Source organism: Rhamphochromis longiceps, linkage group LG17 (assembly GCF_057381845.1).
Source record: "Rhamphochromis longiceps isolate RC_006_pf linkage group LG17, R_longiceps_female_GT1.1, whole genome shotgun sequence".
Taxonomy (NCBI): Eukaryota; Metazoa; Chordata; class Actinopteri; order Cichliformes; family Cichlidae; genus Rhamphochromis; species Rhamphochromis longiceps.
Window position 1 is genome coordinate 40,282,531 of NC_140573.1, and position 21,733 is coordinate 40,304,263.

General features: G+C 40.6%; 1 protein-coding gene across 2 annotated transcripts in view; it reads right to left on the minus strand.

Annotated features, from left to right (window-relative positions):
* Positions 1-21,733, minus strand: part of rerg (RAS-like, estrogen-regulated, growth inhibitor) — a 51,384-nt gene that overhangs the window by 2,401 nt on the left and 27,250 nt on the right. For both annotated transcript variants that reach the window (XM_085387404.1, XM_085387405.1), the window contains exons 3-4: positions 10,140-10,196; positions 2,258-2,331 (exon numbers count right to left, since the gene is read on the minus strand). In XM_085387404.1, coding sequence (XP_085243530.1) covers positions 2,258-2,331; positions 10,140-10,196 — 131 coding nt within the window. The remainder of the gene's footprint in view (positions 1-2,257; positions 2,332-10,139; positions 10,197-21,733) is intronic.

The window sequence follows — 21,733 nt, forward strand, 5'->3', positions numbered from 1 at the left end:
CTTCTTTAATATGCATATACATTTTTAGCTCTTTTTGTGTTTAAACATAAAAAGACGTGTAGTCCTTTCTGATCTAAGAATCATGTTTAGTTCCTAACATTATCTTTGCACTCTGCCACACCCTCTTAAGCCCTACATTGAATTCTGCAGCCATCTGTGTAATGCAAACACTCAAGCATGTGCTCTTAATTTGATCATGTGGCTGCAGAATCATCCATGACCGATCACACAACACCTGCTTGGACTAGATGGAGGCCCAAAGGCTCTGATCTCACAGCTTCTCAGAGGAAGCTGAACAATTTATCGAAGAGTGGCCACATTTTTCAAAAATAGAATATTAGGAACCTGAATATGGGGGGGAAATGTTTTGCATGTGCATAATATACAAACAATATATATCTGATACAGTATGGTGCTGAAAACATTAGATATATTTAATGAATATTCATTTTAAAAAGGCACATTTACTATATATATATATATATATATATATATATATATATATATACACACACACACACACACACACACACACACACACACACACACACATCCAAATATGCTAAATAAATAATAATAATAATAATTTATTTCTAACCCATTTTAAACATTAAGGAATGATTTTGTTGGAAGGAAGTTTTTTGATTATGTAATTTTCTTGTACCAGATGCCAGAAAACGACTTGAAAATACTGCATTCCTCCTCCAGAGGACAGATGAGTCTGACGTTTGTGAACCTGGCCGCCTTCTGAACTTAAGACTCCACCTCCATAAATTACAAGAGTTAGCACAATGCTTTGATACAATCATAGCCGTGAGAGGTCTGACATTCACTGAAGTCGTGTCTGGAAACATTCAGACCTCATCCTAATGCCAGCTGAAAATAGACTACATTGTAATGACAGCAAGAGAGAGAGATGGCTTGGCTAAAGTGTCGCAGGGGAAATCGGCCGCCAGCAGAACACCTACGCAGCAGTGCAGCATATTTATCTTCTTACGCAAGCTCTCGCTCATGGTCAAACCTGGCAATACTTCTATTATACTCCAGGAAATTAACATCTTTAAGTGCCATCCACTCTCACATCCAGCCAAACAATTCTTCAAAACACCTGAATAATCAGAGGACAAGTTAACTGAATGATGTCTTTTCCATCTATTTCAGTCACATTCACATTCATATTTAATTAAAGTACATTTCAGAGTTGAAAAACACTTGACAAACACTTTTTCAGTCGACATAGACAGTGGGCTGTACACCTACTTTTGGCACAAAGAAACAACTGTGAAAATGAATGATGCAGAAAGACTTGTTATTTTTTTTATTTTTTACAGACAGTTAGTTGGCATAAGGACTGAAGATGATTCATAAAGTGGATAAATGCTTGTTTTGTTATAAAGGCTTTGTCACAGTCTCAAAGGCCTAGAGCAGGGGTCCCCAACTCCAGGCCTCGAGTGCCGGTGTCCTGCAGGTTTTAGATCGCACCCTGGGTTAACACACCTGAATCAAATGATTAGTTCATTACCAGGCCTCTGGAGAACTTCAAGAAATGCTGAGGAGTCATTTAGCCCTTTAAATCAGCTGTGATGGATCATGGATCACCGGCACTTGAGGCCTGGAGTTGCCTACCCCTGGCCTAGAGACTGGTTGGAGACTCCCAGCAAACATCTGTCCTAAGAAAAATGTGTATCGCCCAACCAGTAGGTAAGTGATTTCCAGAGGTTGAGTGTCTTTGAAATCAGTTGCTAAAGCCAGCCAAACACCTGTCACACTCAGAGAAAAATGTGTATCCCATGACTGGTTTCTTGAAGTTGCAAACACTTCTCCAAAGTAAAAGTTGCATCTTTTGAAAGTTGTTGGTTTCAGCGATAAGGCAAAACCTTTACTTTGGAGGTGTACCTTCTGTGTTTCCAGTTCATACTTAGTTGGGGAGTGTTTCAAGACAAGCTGGTGTCTTCCAAACAAACTACAGGTGGCTGCTAGCGAGCAAGGCAATAACTAGTTTAGCACCCTGTTGGCAACTTATTTCACCCTACGACAGCCAGCAACCTCCAGAACCACTCCAGAGTAGTTTTCCCTTGTGACCGGAAGTTGCCGAGAGGTTGCCAACTTGTTTCTGGGCCTCTGCAACTGTGCAAACATCTAAAGAAATGCCATGAAATGTTTGATCTCACTACCACCCAGAGACTACCCAGTGTAATCAAAAACAGCAACATAGGCGATAAACTACTGAAAAAAGTTACCTGACAAATTGTCTCACCTGGCCTGCAGTGTCGAGAATCTCCATGGTGACAGCCTCATCGTCGATATTGGCTTGATGACGATATGTTGATTCTGCAAGGCAAAAAATGTGAGGAAATATTTTATGCAGCATTCAAAAAAAGAACTAAAGTGAGTCATTACTGGAAAACTGACACTTCCTAACATGGGAGTGGAACTCTTTTGAATATTCAGACGATGACACATAAAAGTGATGATTACTGTTTGCAAGAAGCTTACTCACACTAAAACCCTGCATCTTATCTAAGCTGTAATTTTATCTAAAATATGTTGGTGACAGGGCTGCTGGTGAGAAGTTTCAGGAAACTTGCAGGACTGACGCAATTTACTGCATCACTGTAGCCTTCTTAAAACAACGCGCAACACATCAGAAACACATAGCAGATACCTTTCAAAGTGACGGCTCCAAACTCTCATGCTAGTTATAAAAACATAATGTGACAAAAAAACAAACATGTACTGCAAATGTCTGTGAAAGTTCTCAGCCAAAATGTTCCCATTTTGGACAGATGGTTTGAAAGAGGAGTGAAAGACGCCATCTATGTCTACTGTGAGCGACCATCTTTGAACAGAGGCGGGGCTTACGACACCAACTGTCTGCCATCTATAATCCAGTTTTGAGAGCCTTTCCCAGACACCTTAACGCCCACTTACATCCTGGGCCATCTGACCTCAGGAAATCACATGATAGGGTGGGGCTAGGCTTCTCAGTGAGCTCACCAGGAACCTTGGCTGGTTGTGACCTACACCCGTTTTCACACCTTGGCTCGTGTGATTAGGTAGAGGATCAATAGGGGGTCCATGTCCCTTTTGGGGGGGACACTCCCACAGGGCTTAAATCTGGGACTCTCCACATTTGACTGTAGAACTGAAGAAGCTGCTTGAATGAGAGTTGAAACGTCTTCAAGCAGCTTGAAGAAGTCCAGACGCTTTTCTTTTCAAGCTCCTTAGACTTCACTGCAAATGTTTTAGAAGTGTGGGCATCACAAAAAGCCAGTCAGAATGACGAACATGATTACATGCTACTAGCCAGCTAGTAATATATGGTTGTGATCAGACGTTAATATACACTCTTCATGTGCATGATGACTGTCATGGGAATTTTAGGCTTTTAATGCTTTTTTTTGGGACTGTTTTTTCCCCAGGGTGGAATGCATGCATCTTTAATGATGTGAAGCTTGTTGATGGCTACCAAAAGCATCTGGTTAAGGTGCAAAGTTGCATGTAACAGACACCGGTACTCCGTGCACATTTTGTACACACGTGTAGAAGTTGCAGTAAGCTGCAGCAACAGCAGAGGGAGATGTTTTATTTCAAGGTAACATGAAAATAGTTATTGAAAAGTGTTTAAACAGACGTTATTAACGCATTTACATCTAAATACATATTAGCCTTTCTGGCAATTAAGGAGCCAGAAAGGATTAAGCTTATGTTTTTTGCTGAAAAAAAAAAAAAAAAAAAAGTAAAGCGCCTCGTGGCGACTGCTGTTGTGTTGTGCTATATAAATAAAATTGAATTAAACAGAATCTCCACCCTTAAAATGACTGCAACTGTAGCTCATCTGCAACAGTGGGTTGTTTATTAGTTACCATGGGGTCATTTTCTAGTTCTAGTCCTTTCAGGTCATAAACCTCTTTACACTTTGACCCTCTGTTTGCTGATGATAAAAGCCAGGCAGGCAGTGCAATCCCCCCTGTTTGACACAGTCAGAGCAAAGGCATTTGGGTTTACAGCTTCCCTTTAGAGACATTAGCTAGTTGTCATTGGCACCACATTTGTTTTTGAGGAACCATGTATTAAACATGTTCATGCCTGAGATGGGAGAGCATCATTTTTAGGTCAAAACAACTGCTTTTTGCCTGGTTCAGACAGATGCTGGGTAGCTTGAAGAGAGAACACTCTTTCTCTTCTGCTTACATTTTGGGGACAGGTTTTTCCCAGCATGCTGTCAGACTCTCCTGGTTGCAGGGTGAAGTTTGACTCTTGCAATGACCTGAAAACAGTCTGAGCTTCGCCTCTCTGTGATTTGAAAAACAGGATGAGAGCTCTGTATTGCCGGCACAGGTGTGAACTGTGACTGTGACCTTTCATTTGACCTCAGTCAGAGAGCAGGTTATCTGCCCGCCCCCCTTCGCTGTCATAAAATCCCATCTGTAAACACCTCGCAGGCAGGATCAAGGCTCCCTGAAACCTTTTTTGTGCAGGCAAACTGCCGGGATTTTCCATCGCATGACATTTTCCATGACAGGGCTTAAACCGATGCTTTCTTCTAGCATTCTGAGTGATTTCACAAAAAATCTCTTACCTCTGCTATCATGTACACAGAGGTCCAGGATTCCTGACTCATTTGTCCCAATGTCTAAAATGAGCAAGTACTCCGTGTGCCAGTCACAAAGACTGTGCAGTTCATCTTTAGACATAATTTGAAATGTTGTTTTGTTTGTTGCTCCCAAACGTCATAAAAATGCAGTGTGCATTTTATTTAAGCCATTGCAGAATTTTGTTACTGAGTGTTTGAACCTTTCAGACTAGACAAACACGAGGAACACGCTAACATGACACACAGGAACGAAAGCTGCACCCACACTGGAAGGAATGAACTTCAAACCAGCTAAACTGTGTAACAGTTTGTAACACTACAAAGTCCGATTGTGCTTCTGTTTATATATTTACTGATTCTTCTGGCATGATAGTTGTAAAAGTTCTGGGAATCGTCCCATAAACATAAAAAAATCTGTCCAGTCTCCCATTCAAGATCATCTTCGTGTGCATCCCTGGACTGCTTTCAGCAGGGCAGTTATTTTTAGATTATTCCTGGAGCTCTGTGCCGGCTTTAATTTCACTACAGTCCTCAAACTTCCAAGGTCTTTATGGACCATGACAGGTCAGGATCACAACCAGGAGCGTAGTTTTAGTCATAGTTTTTTTCCTCTTTCACTGTACACTGTGAATTCAGACTAATAAAGCAGAAATCTGCTTCTATTGCCACTGTGTCCAAGTATACAATGCATTTAAAAAAAAAAAGAAACACACCCTTCAGTCACCAGCCAACATACCCTGGAAGTCCAGCCACTTCCACAAAATGAAAGTTAAGTTTTAGAATTTGGCAATGTGTCGGTGTCAGTAGTGCGATTTCCAGGGAGTGATCTACACAACTGCACTGGACGTTTGTCAAAAACACACCAAAAGGGGCCCATTGAAAAGGTTAAGGTGTTTGATTTATTTATGTTTTGGTTTTAACTACATAAGACTGTTTTCTATGAACCTAAAGCACTACACATTTGATACCAATGAAAAGAACTTTCATAGTACGTATTAAAAGAAAAGCTTTGAAGATAAGTTCTAAAGTATCACTTCAATCGAATTAAATGCTGTATTTCAAATGTTTTATTCTGACTAAAAAAAGATTAGGTCTTATTACTTTAAAAACCCAAGCCAAGAAGCGATGGAGAGGACCTGTCAGACTGATGTTCAGATTCTATCTCACGAGAGAGTTTAAAATGACAGGTCCTGCAAGGCCCCCTCTGCTGTGTGCCAGGTGTGCTCACCTCTCCGGGGGGGATAAATTGTGTTGTGTGATGTAAATGAAATGTCACAGGGAGCCAGAGGAGGAAGCAACTGACGCAGCTGTTTGGCTGCATTCACAAGGAGCCTCCTTAAGGAGAACCAGAGTCACGCTGTGCCTCGTGGGACAGCCTATTTCAGGAGCCAGCTCCCTGTCAGCTCCCAATCTGTCCACGTCCACACCCCAGTGTATCTGTTGATAAAAGCACTGGCAGGAGGCAGTGCTGGTGGTATGATTTAAGCAGGCTCACCATCCTTTGTAAGGGTCTTGGGAAGAAACAAAAATGACAGTGCAAACAGCTGCTTTACGCTGTTTTGGGATCAGGCAGGGAAAAAAAGTCTCAGTGTCGACAGTGAAAACCATCCAGTTTGTTGATGAACTCTGTCAGTGTGCGCTTCCATAAATTGCTCCAACAAACCAGAGAAAATGGTGCAGAGCATGAGCAAGCAAAAAAGCCGTGTGATATAATATAAAGCAGAGCTGCTGTTGTCATGCCAAACCACAGTCGCGGTAGCACACAATTAATTTCTGTGAGCCAAAGGAGATTAGAATCTGTAACCAGACGGTGTGCAGAGACAGAAATAACTTTTGCAATATTGTGGCCATGTGCAGTCTGAAGTGTTGTTGGTTCCCATTGTGCTGCTGGGAATGAGAGCCATGTAGTGTTTCTGCAAACTCAGTCTCTGTTGCTACCAGCCGAGAATTTAAACATACAGAGATCTGCACGTTTTTTGGTTTTGTTTTTTTTTTTTTTACTCCTGTTTTTGCATCTTTTAATTCTCTTCAATGATTGGTTCCTTAACTAGAGATGAAAAAAAAAGAGATTAAATTCTTGCCACACATTTTCTTTCTTTGGATGTGCAGGCTTTTATATGTAAAAGCTAAAAAATGCAGCGAATGCAAAAAGTGCTTTCTTTCTTAGTTATCAGAACTCACAGTTTTTTTTTTTTTTTGTTTTTTTTTTGTTTTTGTTTTTTTCCCCCACTACAAGCATGCTGACACAGACGATGGGCTAAGTTAAGAGCTGAAAAAGTATTAATTCATAAAATTAGCCCTTTTGGACCTTAGTTTAGTCTTTTAGCTAATGAGTGTGCAGTTTCACAGTCAGATGTATGCTTCCTCCATCACATCACATCATATCCAGCACGAACACAACAACAGCAAGAGTGCGTGTGTGCGCGTGCGTGCGTGTGCGTGCGTGCGTGCATGCGCGCAGGTACACAAGCACACTCATTCTTCATTCAAGTACTGATCATATCTGGAGATGCCCACATGTTCGTATATTTACATGATTCTGAGAATATGAATTTAATGTGTTAAGCAGTGGTTCCCAGACTTTTTTTGCTAGGCCCCCCTTTGTTTTACAAGAAAATGTTCGCGCCCCCCCTTCTCACGCACGCACGCACGCATCCTCCAACCACATACACCCATATTTTGCTCCATTGCGGTTCCTTTCACACCTCAAGCATTTAGTAAACAATTAGGAAAATACAAGTAACCTGCAATAAATTACAGGTAGAAAGAATGTAAACTACTAACTCTATTACTCTACGTCCACGCCTACAGGGGTATTTTTGGACATGCAGCCGTTTCGTCCACATGTAAACGGCGTTTCAAATCACTAAAAACGGAGATATTTTAAAACTCCTTTTCCCGTTTACGTGTGGACGAAGAATACAGAGTTCGTCACGCAACGTCAAAGGTAGGTGCCTTTTTTCACGTCACGCTGTGCGCCACGTTATTGTTTACATGAGATGAATTGCAGAATGGCAGATAGAGACAAAATACTGTTAATCTGACTATCTGCAGGTTTTACACGCTTGCATATACACATGCATTTACCGTCCCTCCATTTAGAAAGGCAGAGGCGTCACGATGTGATTATTTTACTGTATGTGTAATAATATTCAACATTGCCATCAATGCATTTTTCAAAAAATGCCTCTCTGTGCAAAATGGGTTTAAAAACATAAACAACTATGGGATACTGTTTGTCCGTGATTTGAAGAGCCCAGCGCTGCTCCCCACGAAGGGAAAACCAATTCTGCAGGGGAGACCTACCTCGGCACTTGTGCAGGTGAAGCCAAAGGGAAGACATGCTTCACCATATTTTCTAGTCTTTGGCTTAGAATGAAGTTGGTTTGGAAACATATTCAGCGATGCTTCATCTCCTGCTTTGCATTTCTGCATTTCTATCCTGCAGAAAATTGTCTTCGCTAAGCCTGAATTTTTTGCAGTCACAGTAAATCTACTGTCCCCTGAAATAAAATCTGCCTTTGAAGATGCACAAGATAGCTCTGCTTGGGCTGTTTCGTACATCTAGGCTGAAAAGGGACAATTCACTGCAGGGAATAAGATCTGAGCTTGTTTGTAAACCTGATCCAGATAAATAGGTAGATAATAAATGGAGATGAATGGTGAGCAATAGCTACTGGAAGGCATACTGAGATAGATGGAGTGCAGCCCCCATTGCGGCAGTAATTCTCCAGCATGCAAACCCCCTACCTGTGCGATCTGCTCATAATAGTGTTTTAATGATGTTTTGAGCACTTTGAGGGTAATTTCATCCAGGCAGTCTGATTGGTCACAGACACCCTCCAGCGGTGCTGTTATTTCCATTACAGACCTCAAGGGGTTGTGACGTAACCTCTTGTTGTAACCAAGGAAGCAGTTATTGCTCTTTTCCTGATTTCTACCACATTCCCTACTTTGAGTTTAAACAGCAGACGTGTAATATGAAGCTGGCACAGTGGCAATACATTATACTGTAAAAAAGTAGTAAGATGTGGATGGGTGGCAGCTGAGTATGATCTAAATGCCACGTATGCTAAATGTAAAAGAAATCCAGAATCATATCGCTTTAAAGTGTTTCCTCTTTGTTGGTCTAGCACCTGAACATATCTCAGCAGTCTCACAGGCATATGTTGAGATGTCACACAGAGGCCATAATGACTGTGATCATTATGTTATTATATGAAAATGGATTAATTATGCTCCTGAGTGCGGTCTGCTTTATGTTGGTGATTGCACTGTACTGCACCATGTATTGCTAAGAACAGGCAGGCTATTGAAGGAGCATCATGTGAACAGTCCAGAGGCGCTGACCTGCCAAGCACAGCCAGGAAATGAAAAGCACATTATAGAGGAGGCACTTTGTGTCCCATAATTACAATGTAGAGAACTGGTTCAACCAGAGTATGAAAAGGCCAGTTCTACTGTATATAATGCACTGATAAGAGAAACCCCCCAACAACAATTTTACATTACGCTGAGTTGTAGCAGTTTCAGCACTTTATCCCAGAATTTTTAATGAATCAATTATTGCTTTTATTCTGTTTTCACCAGATAAACATTTGTGCAGAAGATTAAAGTGCTAGCTCTGTGCTGGCCATGATAGTGCCCATGATATAACTCCTGCACCTAGAATTTCCATTTTCTCTTTTTCCTGTTAGATGAGGAGATTTGGTATATATTAGTGCTGTCTGCGTTAATCTCGTTAAATCTCTCATCGCAGGGTGTCAACGCGTTAGCGCCGTCCAGCCCCACATGCGGGGCAATCCACGTTAACTCGCTAACGAAGATTTGCCGCATTAATGCAGTTATGGAATTAACGTTATTTTAACGAGATTAACGCTAACAGCACTAATATGAATCTATGCTAACTATGAAAACTAAAATGAGCAGCAGCTAGCTTACCTTAGATTAAAAGCTGGAAACTAGCTGGGGAAAGCCATTACCCTAGCTGTGCCAAAAGCAAACACATTTTCATTATGTCATCTTTAGAGAGGTTCATGCAGGAAAAATGCCTGAACAAGATGTTTCTCCTGCTTTCAATTTTTGGCTAAACTTACAGAAAGAGGGCACAAAGCTAAAAGTAATGCTAGGCTAGTTACAGAAGATTTCACATTAGCGGTAGCATGGCAGAAAAGAATCAAGGTGTTGCAATGGTCCAGTCAAAGACCAGACCTTGAACTGACTGAATTGCTGTGCTGGGACTTTAAGACACCTGTGCCATATAACACTTGTATGACAAAGTCATACAGAAAACCATTACTTCAAGTTATTGCTGCTAAAGGTGGTTCTACAAGTAACTGGCTTAGGTTTTGTAAAATTAGTGGAATCTGCTGTGTGTTTTTTACACCTGGGGATAGCTTTAAATAATCAACTTAGTTAAGGACTACATGTATTATAAGAACTTCATATAAAACCATAAAATTGACAGTGTGCAATTTCTGCAGATACAGGAGATGGCAGTAACAGCAGCAGGAGGGGATACACGTTTCTTGGGCTGTCTTACCAAGTGTGGGGTCATACTCCCAGATGAAGCGTCTGGTCAGAAATCTCACCACCAGAGCTGCAAAGAACCACAGGACAAATGTGTTCAGCATATGAAATCAGCACACGAGACACACAGCAGGGTGGCAGTTTGATTTTAAGTATTAAATAGTTTTCTTTTTTAAATAGACTGCATACTGATTCATGAATACACTTTTTACTACGTAGATGAAATTAACTAAAAATTGATGACCATTTGTTTATAATAGTGAAGCTCAATCTACAGCCCTAATATGTACATCCACTAACATGTATTCTCAGAAAATCAGCTGTGGCTAATGCACCGACAGTCCATAAGATCCAAACCACTTTAACACACATTTCATCTAAATGCTAATACCCACTGGAAAACGTCCAGCTCATTAAGACAGAGTTCAAACAACCTTGAAACATCAGCTCTCAGGTTTTATCAAGAGCATCTTCTTCTCTGAGACAGGATTGTTGGCCTGCCTTTGACAGTATCAGCCTTCCTTTAAAAAAGCATCCCCAGTGAGCCAGTGACTCACTGTCTTAATGGTTTACCATCAACAAGCAATCTGCCGCACAGAAATGTCATTTATGCAGGCTGAATTAGACAGCCCTTCCCTGTTTATCAGGCACAGCCACACACCAAACCCTCTTTCTCAGAGTAAAATGACCTGTAAACACTGGTGTAAAATGTGTTCAGTTAGCTGAATGCTGCAACATTTCTCCTTTTAGTTCAGTTGTTGGGGAGGGGTGATGTCACTGAAAAAGAGACCTGCTGTATCAGTTTACTTTATGTAAAGAGATTAGCAGAGAAAATAAATGTGGTGGCTATGAGCTCATTCACTTTCACTCAGAGTGAAATGAAATGATTGAAACCACTCTCGTCTGTCAGTGAAATATGGATTCAGCTGTAGGAGGTGGGCATCTCTGTCATGGTCCAAAGGTTTTGTCTAGTATTTGCTGAATTTTGGTTCCTTTTGTTGATTCTTTTGCTTCTAATGTTGTGTTTCACTGTCTTTGCCTCCCTCTGTCTCTTTTGTGTTCCAGTGCCTTCTCTGCTCTTTTATTGGGGTTAATATGAACCTTCATGTCTTAGTTTTAGCCTTGCCTTTTTGTTATTTTCTGTTTACTTTGATAATTGAGGTTGATTGCGTAAAGTGGTCAGTGTAAAGTTATGTCTTTTAGTCTTTATTTGGACATTGGCTGCTTTTTCACTCATGTTCCATCCCGTCCTTGTACCTGACCATTTCTAGATAAATAAATCAGTACAGGTATTTCACATTTTCCTAGTAAACTATAAAGAAATGACAGGTGGCTTGAGATTCACCATTCAGCATCTAAATGGACCGTTTCTCACGTAGCGCTTTGGTGCTTGTTTGATTGTGTCCATGTATTTATACAGTCTTCCCCTGCATTTAAGTTCTAACGTTCACACACCAATTAACTCACACAGGGATACTTTGGCCCCCCAGTTCGAACCACCAACCTCCCAACTGGAAGATGAGCAGCTCTACCTCCTGAGCCACGACCACCCTTCATGAAGTTCAAAGACGTTCCACAGGAAGACTGTAAGTCTATTTACTTCATTCACCTAAAGCTGGACCATTTAAATGAGCTGAGTTTTGCACTTTGGCTCAATATCGACATGCTAAGCTTTACTGACCTACCAGGCGTTCACCGGATTGATTTGTCAATCCGTGTTCTTAAAGGTAAAAGTAGGGTAACTTTGTTCTTTTATCAGCATTTAACTTTCTTCACAGTGGTATAAATAAAACAGTATGGCTTTAGAACTTATATTATAAATGAATTTTTAGTAACAAATATGTTAAAGCAACATTAAAGCCACCCAAGTCTCTTTACACTTTTTAATTAGCTTCGACTCACTGCCATTGGGACTGCCTGGCTTTCATGAGTCCAGGTGGGTCTCTGTGTAATCATGTCAGCTTACTGAGCTCCTACTTATGGAAAAGAGCTCATGAAGGAACAGTTCCTCCTTTGAACTTGAAAAAACAGGCCTGTCTTCCAATTAACCAAGTAAAGGAAGAAAATCCACAATGAAAAAAGGAGTGAAGGTGAGCCAGTGCCTTTGAGCTCAGGACAGTAACTTTCACGCATGAGGCAGACTGCAAAGCTTTACCATTTTATCAGCCAAATTGGTCTTTTACTTCAGCGTTCATCATTCCTGTCTTGCTGATTTTGTTCCTCAGGAAATCACAGCCTCCCTTTCTCGCTAACAAATTCAATGTGTTTTTAGGCAAAGGGAGTCCGGGTCATGTAACGTTCAATTATCCCCTGAACGCAGTGAAAACAGAACAGTGGCAGGTAATTTGTCAATTTGCTGTTGACAAAGCAGACGAGCGTGCATATTTATTCTCGGAGCACTTTTCCTTTTCCCGTTCAACCCTAATTTTGCCGTTGAGGTTTTAGTGGCGGTGGCCTGGATTCCAGGTGGCGAGAAAAACCAATGGGGTGTGAAGTCCTTTTCTCATTAGATGTAACTCTATCTCCTGCTTTTCACTTCCACGGGAAAGAAAGGTACACACGGCAGAGAGGAGCCTTTGTTAATGTGCATCAGTGCACATTGTGGCCCAGATTCACTGAAGGATTGAAAACAGAATAATGTGCAAGGTATCGCCAAGCTGACCAGAACACAAAAACAGGTGATTTACTGACTGTGTGCAGAGAGAGGAAAGCTGATAACAGCGCTGGCATTTACAAAAAAGCCTTTCTGTGCTCATCACATATTGCTTATGTGGATACCATTTTCTAGTTTGATCCTTTTTTCTTTTTTTTAACAGTCTGATAGAGGCGTTGCTTTGGCTAAAATGGAGCCACACATTTTGCAGCGACTCTGAATTAGAGTTGCATTTATGCTTTTAGCAGCCTGTGTTATTATGTTTTGAAAGGTGTGATCAAAAACTGGCATTTAAAAAAACAAAAACAAAAAACAGTCCAGCAGGAATAATGACCTTCCGGCCACAAATTTCAAATCAGAAATCAGAATACTAAAGTGAGTGGCCGACTAATTTTTTTTTTTTTTTTTTTTTTTTTTTTTTAAATGACTGAATTTGCATAAGCAGGAACACCCTGAACACACATCTGTTTGTATGGTGGTTGGTAATATCCAGGCGATGCTAAAGGGGAGACGGAATGAAATTTAATAATAAAAATAATAATGGATTGGATTTATATAGCGCTTTTCAAGGCACCCAAAGCGCGTTTCAATGCCACTATTCATTTACTCTCACACACTGGTGGAGGCAGCTACAGTTGTAGCCACAGCTGCCCTGGGGCAGACTGACAGAAGCGAGGCTGCCATATCGCGCCATCGGCCCCTCTGGCCATCACCAGTAGGCGGTAGGTGAAGTGTCTTGCCCAAGGACACAACGACCGAGACTGTCCGAGCCGGGGCTCGAACCGGCAACCTTCCGGTTACAAGACGAACTGCCAACTCTTGAGCCACGATCGCCCCATATGAAATTTAAAAAAAAAAAGAAAAAAAGAAAAAAAACCAACCTAAGAATCAAACAGATGTTAAGGCAAATCCAAAACAAGACACAAAAGAAAAACAACTAACAGAGTAAAACAGGAAGCAAGTTTAATTCAAAATAGGAACTGAAGCCAAATAATGACCAAGAAAACCTCTAGAACAGTAAAGCAGTCTTAACAGGAATTTGAAAATCAACAAGATACAGATGTAATACAATATAATTTAAGCCTAATATTACATTTGAATTCATAATAAGGCCTCAAAACTGTAATTCAAAACTCAACCAACTCGACTATATCAACTGAGAATTCAAAATAATGAAAAAGACCCAAGGACCATGAAGCAATGTCCTGGTCTGCTTTGGTGAAGGCCCACTGTGGACTAGATCAATCTTCAAATACATGGTAACTAATGTTGCTGTCTGCTACACATTTAGCATAACTGGGACCAAAAAAAATAAACTAAGCATTAAAAACAGGCTGCTGTTTGGCAATAGCAGTAAAGTCTTAGAGGTAATAAACCAATAATAAGCAGTATGTGCTTGCTAGCATCAGCTAATATTAATCAGCTTAAATTGTGTTTATTCTACAGCAGCTTATAACTCCTGCATTGACTTTTGTCAGTGTCACTGGCTACAACATTACCGCTCCTTAGCCACAAATAAAACAGGCTGTGTGTAGCGATGGAAAGTAGATCAGAGTAGAGCCGCTGTTTTATATTTTCTCTGGTGTTTATTCTCTGGTGTCACATAGCCTGCATCATGTGGCTGGTTGAAAAATTCTCTTTATATTAACTATTGCCTTATAATGTCTTCAGCTGCTAACGGTTTCTTCACAACTTGACATTTCCCAACAACTGACCGCAGCTGGAGTCAAAGTAACAAAAAACAGATCTGATCTTATCAAATTGTTCAGCTCAGACTTCATAGGGCAGCTGCGAGCTGATGGATGACAGAGGTTTCAGATTTACGTCAGACACACCATCCGTAGTAGGTGTTTGCCAAAAGCTTCTTTTATCTGAAGTGACCTAATCACATTAGCGGCAGAATGTTGGACTAATTGCAAACAAAGCAAGAGCAATTAGTGGCGCCCATGCCCCTGTACTGAACCAGTGTTGTGTTACTCATTGAACAGTCTCTATTGATTCCTCATGACCATCAGACGAACACCCACAGCTCTTTAGTTCCTTTCAGCCAAAAAAAACACCTCTTCGCTGTCTCTCCCAGAGCTGTGGCTCTGCAGTCAAGTCCTGTACCTATTGTGTTCGTGTCACGTTGGGTCATGTCACACAGCCAGCTGTGCTGATAAGACTGGAGGAGAAACGGTTACATGGGAACTGCCTTAAAAACAAATAATAGAAGCGAGAAAATAAAAATGTAATAATAGAAAACTTGAAATACTATATATACAGATATGAGAAATAAAGTTTACACAAGACTGTTTTCAGTCTTGTGTAAACCACCCACGCTGTTTCTCTAGGAACAAAGAAGGTAAGTAGCAGTGTGACCACCTCTGTTAAAGTGTGGGCATTAATAGAGTTTAACAATTGCACCAGGATGATGTCTGTGCTCAGACTGTGCAATGATCAGGGAAATTACAAAAAAACAAAACAAAACCAAGAGCTACAGACTCTACAAGTGTCAGTCAGCAGGTTAAATGTTAAAGTTCATGACAGTACGATAAAAAACTAAAAAGACTCAACAAGTACGGCTTGTCTGAAAGGGTTACCAAGAGAAACTCTTTCCTTTCTATAAAGGTGCACCTAAACAAAGCACAAGATTTCCAGAAAAATGTGCTTTGAGCAGATGAGACTAAAGTGGAGATCTGTGGCCATAAAGCAAACTGCCAAATGCTGCACATCAGCACAAACACATCACACCAACTGTTGAGTTGTTGGTGGTGGAGGGGTGATGATTTGGGCTTGCTTTGCAGTATCGGACCTGGACACCTTGCCAGTGTTGGGGAGTAACGGAATACATGTACCGCCGTTACGTATTTAAAATACAAAATATGAGTAACTGTATTCCGTTACAGTTACCGTTTAAAAATGTGGTATTCAGAATACAGTTACTTTGTTGAAATAAATGGATTACACGGCGGTACTTTCCTGTTTCATTTTGTCGCGGGTCAGGACTGTTTGGGTTTTGTTTGACAGCTACGTTCTGTTGTTCCAGGCGGCAGCGTTACGGTTGCCATGGTTACAGGGCGACGCTCTCTCTCTCTCTCTCTGCGACTGTGTGTTTCCTGGGTGAGAGAGCGCCTTTTCGTTGTTGTTGTTGTGCTAAGCTAACAGGCAGAATGCTACAAGCATAGCTCTAAAGAATGTAGCATCATGGGCAGTGTAGTCCGTGCTGCAGGGAGAATGGACTGCCATACACGTTATGTGTCTGTGAGCGCGAGGAGGGAGAAAAAGGGGAGTGGAAAGGTACGAGCAGTCATCGAGCAAAAACGGGAGCTGGAAGCATGTAAATATAATAATAACCACTTCAGCCAAGCTATTAAGACTCGACTGTACACCGTGTTCGTGTTTTCCTCCGAAAACAATAAGTTCCGTTGGAGCAGCCTTTCAACGCCTCTCTCCGTCTCTCGCAAGAAAAGTTGACCCACACAACAAAGTAAAGCTATTTTTCGGCTACGAGCCGACAGGGACCCCGCCGTATTAGTCAGAGGTCCCTTTACTACAGTTCGGAGTCGCAGACCTTCAGTAACAGTAATAAATCACACAGCAATAGCACATTCACGTTGTTGTAAAAAGCATGATAATATATTAAGTAATCCAAAGTATTCAGAATACATTACTCTCATTGAGTAACGTAACGGAATACGTTACAGAATACATTTTGGGGCATGTATTCTGTATTCTGTAATGGAATACATTTTAAAAGTAACCTTCCCGACACTGCACCTTGCAGTCATTGCTGTGTAACTGAAAGCTACTACATGACAAACCAGCATACAAACTGAGCTAAACTGAGCTACATTTTCCCCTTGATTTAGTGAAGATTATCTAAAGAGAGCAGTAGCTGGGGGATCAGAGGGTTAATGTTAAGTACAGCTGCCTTCTACCAGGTGGAAAATGTTACCACATATTTGGACGCATGGGTTTGATATTAATATGACTTCACGGATAACTTTATTTCTATAATATCCGCGAGAGCTCAGAAATACTGGCAAATGTGATAAAAATAATCAGCAGCAATTGAATTTCACACAGAATTCAGTGTTGGATCTGGTTTAGACAGATTATAGCATTTGCCTGTGCAGATTGATGCCATCAGACTTGTAGTACATTGGCTGCTTTTATGTTTTATGTGAACAGAAAAGGGATGAATCATTAACAAGACATTTCTGGGGTTTTATTGCATTTGGTTTAGAAAAAAATGGCCACTCTGCTGCTTTGTTGGCAGACAAGAAGCAGCAATTTACACATAATGTTCTCCCCAAAAGCTTGTAAAGAGTAACACTTACCAGGAATCTGTAAAACAAAACGGACAATTTTGTTCTGATTCTGTCAACAACTTTGAGATTGTAAGATTCATTACTAGTTTAGATGACTAGAGGATTACTATTTGTGCAGCCGGCCCCACCCCTTAGTCAATATCATAACCATTTACTTCAGAGACGTTGACAGGATTACAGGTCACAGCTCGCTCTCCTTTAATTATCGATTTATGGTTCCTGCAAATCCTCTCAGCAGTTAAACGGAAACTGAGGAAATGAAGACGTTTTATTTATGCAGCTTTGCAGATCCATTACCCCCTGGTTCGAGGATTACTTCTGAGAATCTGAAAAGCTTCTGCAGGAACTAAATTATTTAAGAATGGTTAAAGTCAACATAAAGTGATGGACAGATGAGGGAAAGGCGTACAGCAGCGTGGCAGCTTGATGCTTACAGCGCTGACACAAATGTATTCAACGTTTTTATTAACTTGAGAGATTTCACCTCATTTTAAAGTACTGATGAATCTGAAAGCAGTTTCATGGAAACAGCCAGCATTTTTTGTTGCTTTTTTAAATGCCAGTCAACTAATTTCTCCAACTGTGGAAATGAAAACATTACTGTGCTGGACTGTTTCTTTACACACGCCAAGATGTGACAGCCCTCATGCTAAAAACAAGCAAACATATGACCTACAAAAGCTCCCAAACCACTTCCTGAACAGTAGGTCAGGTCACAGTTTCCAGTCTCAGAGCTTTCCCAGACTTCCTTTCACCACCATTTTCCCTGGGGCATGACTGTATCTCATACCACCAACCAATACACCAAGCTTTCTTGGAACAGTTGAATACCCATAAACCATTTTTCAGCCATAAGGATGTGTGTGCTTGTCTGTTTAACATGGGCTGTTACGATTCCCAAAGCTGCCAGGGGAAATATCCAATCCATCTTAATACAGATAGATGTGAGGGCAGACATCTAATCATCTCAGTCCCATTCCAGATCAGATTACAGCTCGCCAATCACGCTCCCATTCATACATATATATTTTAAATCGTTTTAAAAGCCCATAAAGAACGGATGTGGGAAGTCTGAAGTGAGTGGAGTAACAATAACACACAAACCAGTAAACATGTCAACTCCCAGGATGATGGTGTTACCCTCTGAGCTGGAGTTCAGAGCCTGAGCATCTGAGTGCGATGCATGAGGACGAAATAACACGAACTTTTAGACCTTTGTTAATCAAAACTACCAGAATTAAGAAATAGAAAAGAATCCTGTAGAAAACTTCACTGATTATGTTGAGACCTAAAATGAAAACGTATCTGTATAAAAGCAGCTCAGCGGGACAGCTCTTTGTTTCGAGCTTCAATTTTTAGCATGTCCTGCTTACTTAGAGGTTAGTGTGAACCAAGCATGACTTCAAGACAGCGTAGCAACAAAATTGTTACATTAGGATTTAGCTTTTAGTTACATGACTAGTCATGCTGGCTGCTGCCATGACTCCATTACGCCGCCTCCTCCAGTGTTTTGGTCCTGAATGCTGTCAAGGTTTAGGTCTAATGTTGCCACACACCCAATCGCATAAATGGAATATAAAAGTAAATCAAACTGAAGTCAAATTAAACTTTTACTCAAGTAAATGTACAAAATGTTGCTAATAAAATCAGTGGTAATGTGCATTATATAATTAGAATAAGATTATTGAAGGATTAGTGTATCACTTGGAGTTTCTTGTAATTTTGGGTTATTTAAACTAATATAAAGCATTACACTTTATTCAAAAGTAAGTCGAGGTGAGGTGAAATATATTGTGATTCATTTATCTGTATAAACTTGCACTAAAGTAGCAGTAAATATAGCAGATAACCTTCTACCACTTCCTGAGAGCTTAATAAATTTACATTCATAAAATCCCATGTCAGTAAAATCCATCTTTCTTGTCAAACTTGATAGTGACATAAAAATATTGGGACTGTTTAGCACCAGTGTTGGGCAATAACGGAATATGTGGACCGGCGTTACGTATTTAAAATACGAAATATGAGTAACTTTATTCTGTTACAGTTGCCGCTCAAATAGGTGATAATTAGAATACAGTTACGTTGTGGAAATAAATGGATTGCACGGCGGTCTTTTCCTCTTTCTTATGTTTGGCTATCTTCTCTCTAATTTTGGTAATTTCACACATTGCTGGAAACCCAAACAAAACACGCAATGAGAAGCTCTAATGTGAGCATCCTATAAATGTTGATGGTGTCAGTTACACAATGGACCCGGAGCCAGCACAACAGATCCAGCAGTGCATGGGCAGGAATGCATTTCATACTTGGAAATTCTGACACCACTTTACCTTTAAAGAAGAAAGGGATGATGGGCAAAATCTGACTGTGCAATGAAAACTCTCTCAAGCTGCTCTCAGCATCAGAAGACTCCAACCTAAAGAAACATCTGGAAGTAAGTTCTATTTTAAAAACTAACGTTAGCCTGCTGCAGCTACCTTGTTTTAGTTGTGGTAGCTACCTGGGTTATGTGCTCTGCAGCATCTTCGATGTACTATTGCTGTGTGATTTATTACTATTACTGAAGGCTACTCACCAACAAGCTAACATCTAACATTAACTTATGTTAACACAAGCAAATATATTGTCTATTCAGAGAGATTTGGGCTTAACGGCCAATTGGTAGAGAAAAACAAATGAGAATTTGCAGGATGTGATATATCTGACTACAATCAAACCCCAGTTAAATAATATACAAATTAACTAAATCAAATCAAACTAAATATTCAGCCCATTCACACCCTCAGCTCTCATCTGATAGTTTACCCCACGAACAGAGGATAATTGGGGAACTCCAATCAGGTGAACATCATTAGGCTGTAATCATGTGTGCACATCATGAATCCAGCCTTCAGGGAGTTGACATCAAAAGAACATTGATTAGTGGACTTCAAAACAAAAGCACAACAAAATCAAAACTTCCTGTCAGACACTGCAAGAGTGTGCTTCACCTTAGTGAGGGAGGTGCTTCCCAGCACCCCCACAAACACTATAGTGCACAGCAATAATTAAGTCATTAGCGTCAGTCTTGCCTGCCTTGCTGTTCGTCATCAAGAGCATATATATAAGATTGTATTCAAATTTTAATTAGCTGACAAGTGCTAGCAGGTTCCTTACTGGGAAAAGTCAAGGACTGTCAGAGTGAAACTAGAGCCTCCATACTGATACAGCTGCTGTTAATTAATTTGATATTTTCACAATAAAATGTATTTAATATTGACCAGAAGGTCAATGAGGCAGTAGCTCATCCGGCCCAACATTCCTCACAGTTTACTGGTTATTTTCTGAAAAACAACAAATGCGACTTTGTCCTTGAGCACAGTTTGAATGTGTGCAAGTTTGTATAGATTCTGACCAATACTGTAGGAGGACTGATTCTGGTGAGCTGTGGAGGCACACACGGATGTGTGGATGAATGGATAGTGTAGACCTTGGAGCTCGCAGCTCCAACAGCAAAAATGGGAACATTATAAAGTCAATATTTAGTAACTTCCCAGCAATGTATTTTACAAACTAGCTGGCAACCACCTTTCTCTGTATCTGATTTAAAAAGTGAGTACTGTACTTACAGTGCAGCGTTCATCATATTAGATTTATCTGTGAGGAGCCAGTATCGGCTCAACGACAGATAGTTTGACCTTTAATGTCTTTCTCGCATATCTGAAATCAAATTACTGTTTAAAAAAATTATATCAGTTGGGAGTGTTAAATCTGCTACGCTGTGATTACAAGCTGCATACGAGCCGTAACTGTATGTAAACAGGAAAGCAAAGTTTAGCAAATGCTCCAAGGAGCCTCAGCTATGTTCTGTTCCCAGAATACCAAACGCAGTAATACTTGAAGAAATCTCATCATCTCTCTTCCCCTCCTGATCAGATTACAGCTGGCCAATTATCACCACATGACTCATCTCTTTTTCTTCTCCATGCCTACTCATTAGTGACAGAGGTTCTCAGATTCCTGCTCATCATACAGCATTTAGTTTAATGAGATGTCGGCCATAATGAGCACAAGTGCTCTTGTGAGAATAATAGAGGAGCGTTCTGCTTTTCTGCCATGTTTACTTTGCCATTAACCATAGTAAGATTAATAATTAACCCTTTTCATAAACAACATTAAAAACAGAAAGAAAATGTTTTACATGAACAGCTCTCGAACAGCTGTATGAACCCCACTCAATCCGTCAACTACCAGTTTTTAATCTCAAATCCCCTCCTCAAAAATACTCCAAATTAAGCACGCTGTCGGCATACTACAAAATCAAAGAGCTTTGTAAAACATAAAAGATTCATAAATCATCCGGTGGTGCCCAGGAGCAGCAGCAGTGAAAATGAACACATTTGTCTTTGTATCAGTGTGAACAGCGTCCGACCTGATGCTGCAGACGGCCTATTTAAATGCCGTTGTGTGATAAACACATTCCCAGCGTCATGAGTAGATATTTTGGCAGCTAAATTGGTTTTGCTGCCTCAAGCCAGGTTCTGGTAATAAATCAAACGGCAATTAAACCATCAGGTGTCGCGCCGTTTTACTCTGCCGAGCTGTTAAATCGCTCCCCTCTGTAAATCTCTAATGCAGAGGGATTTGCTACACTTGCGA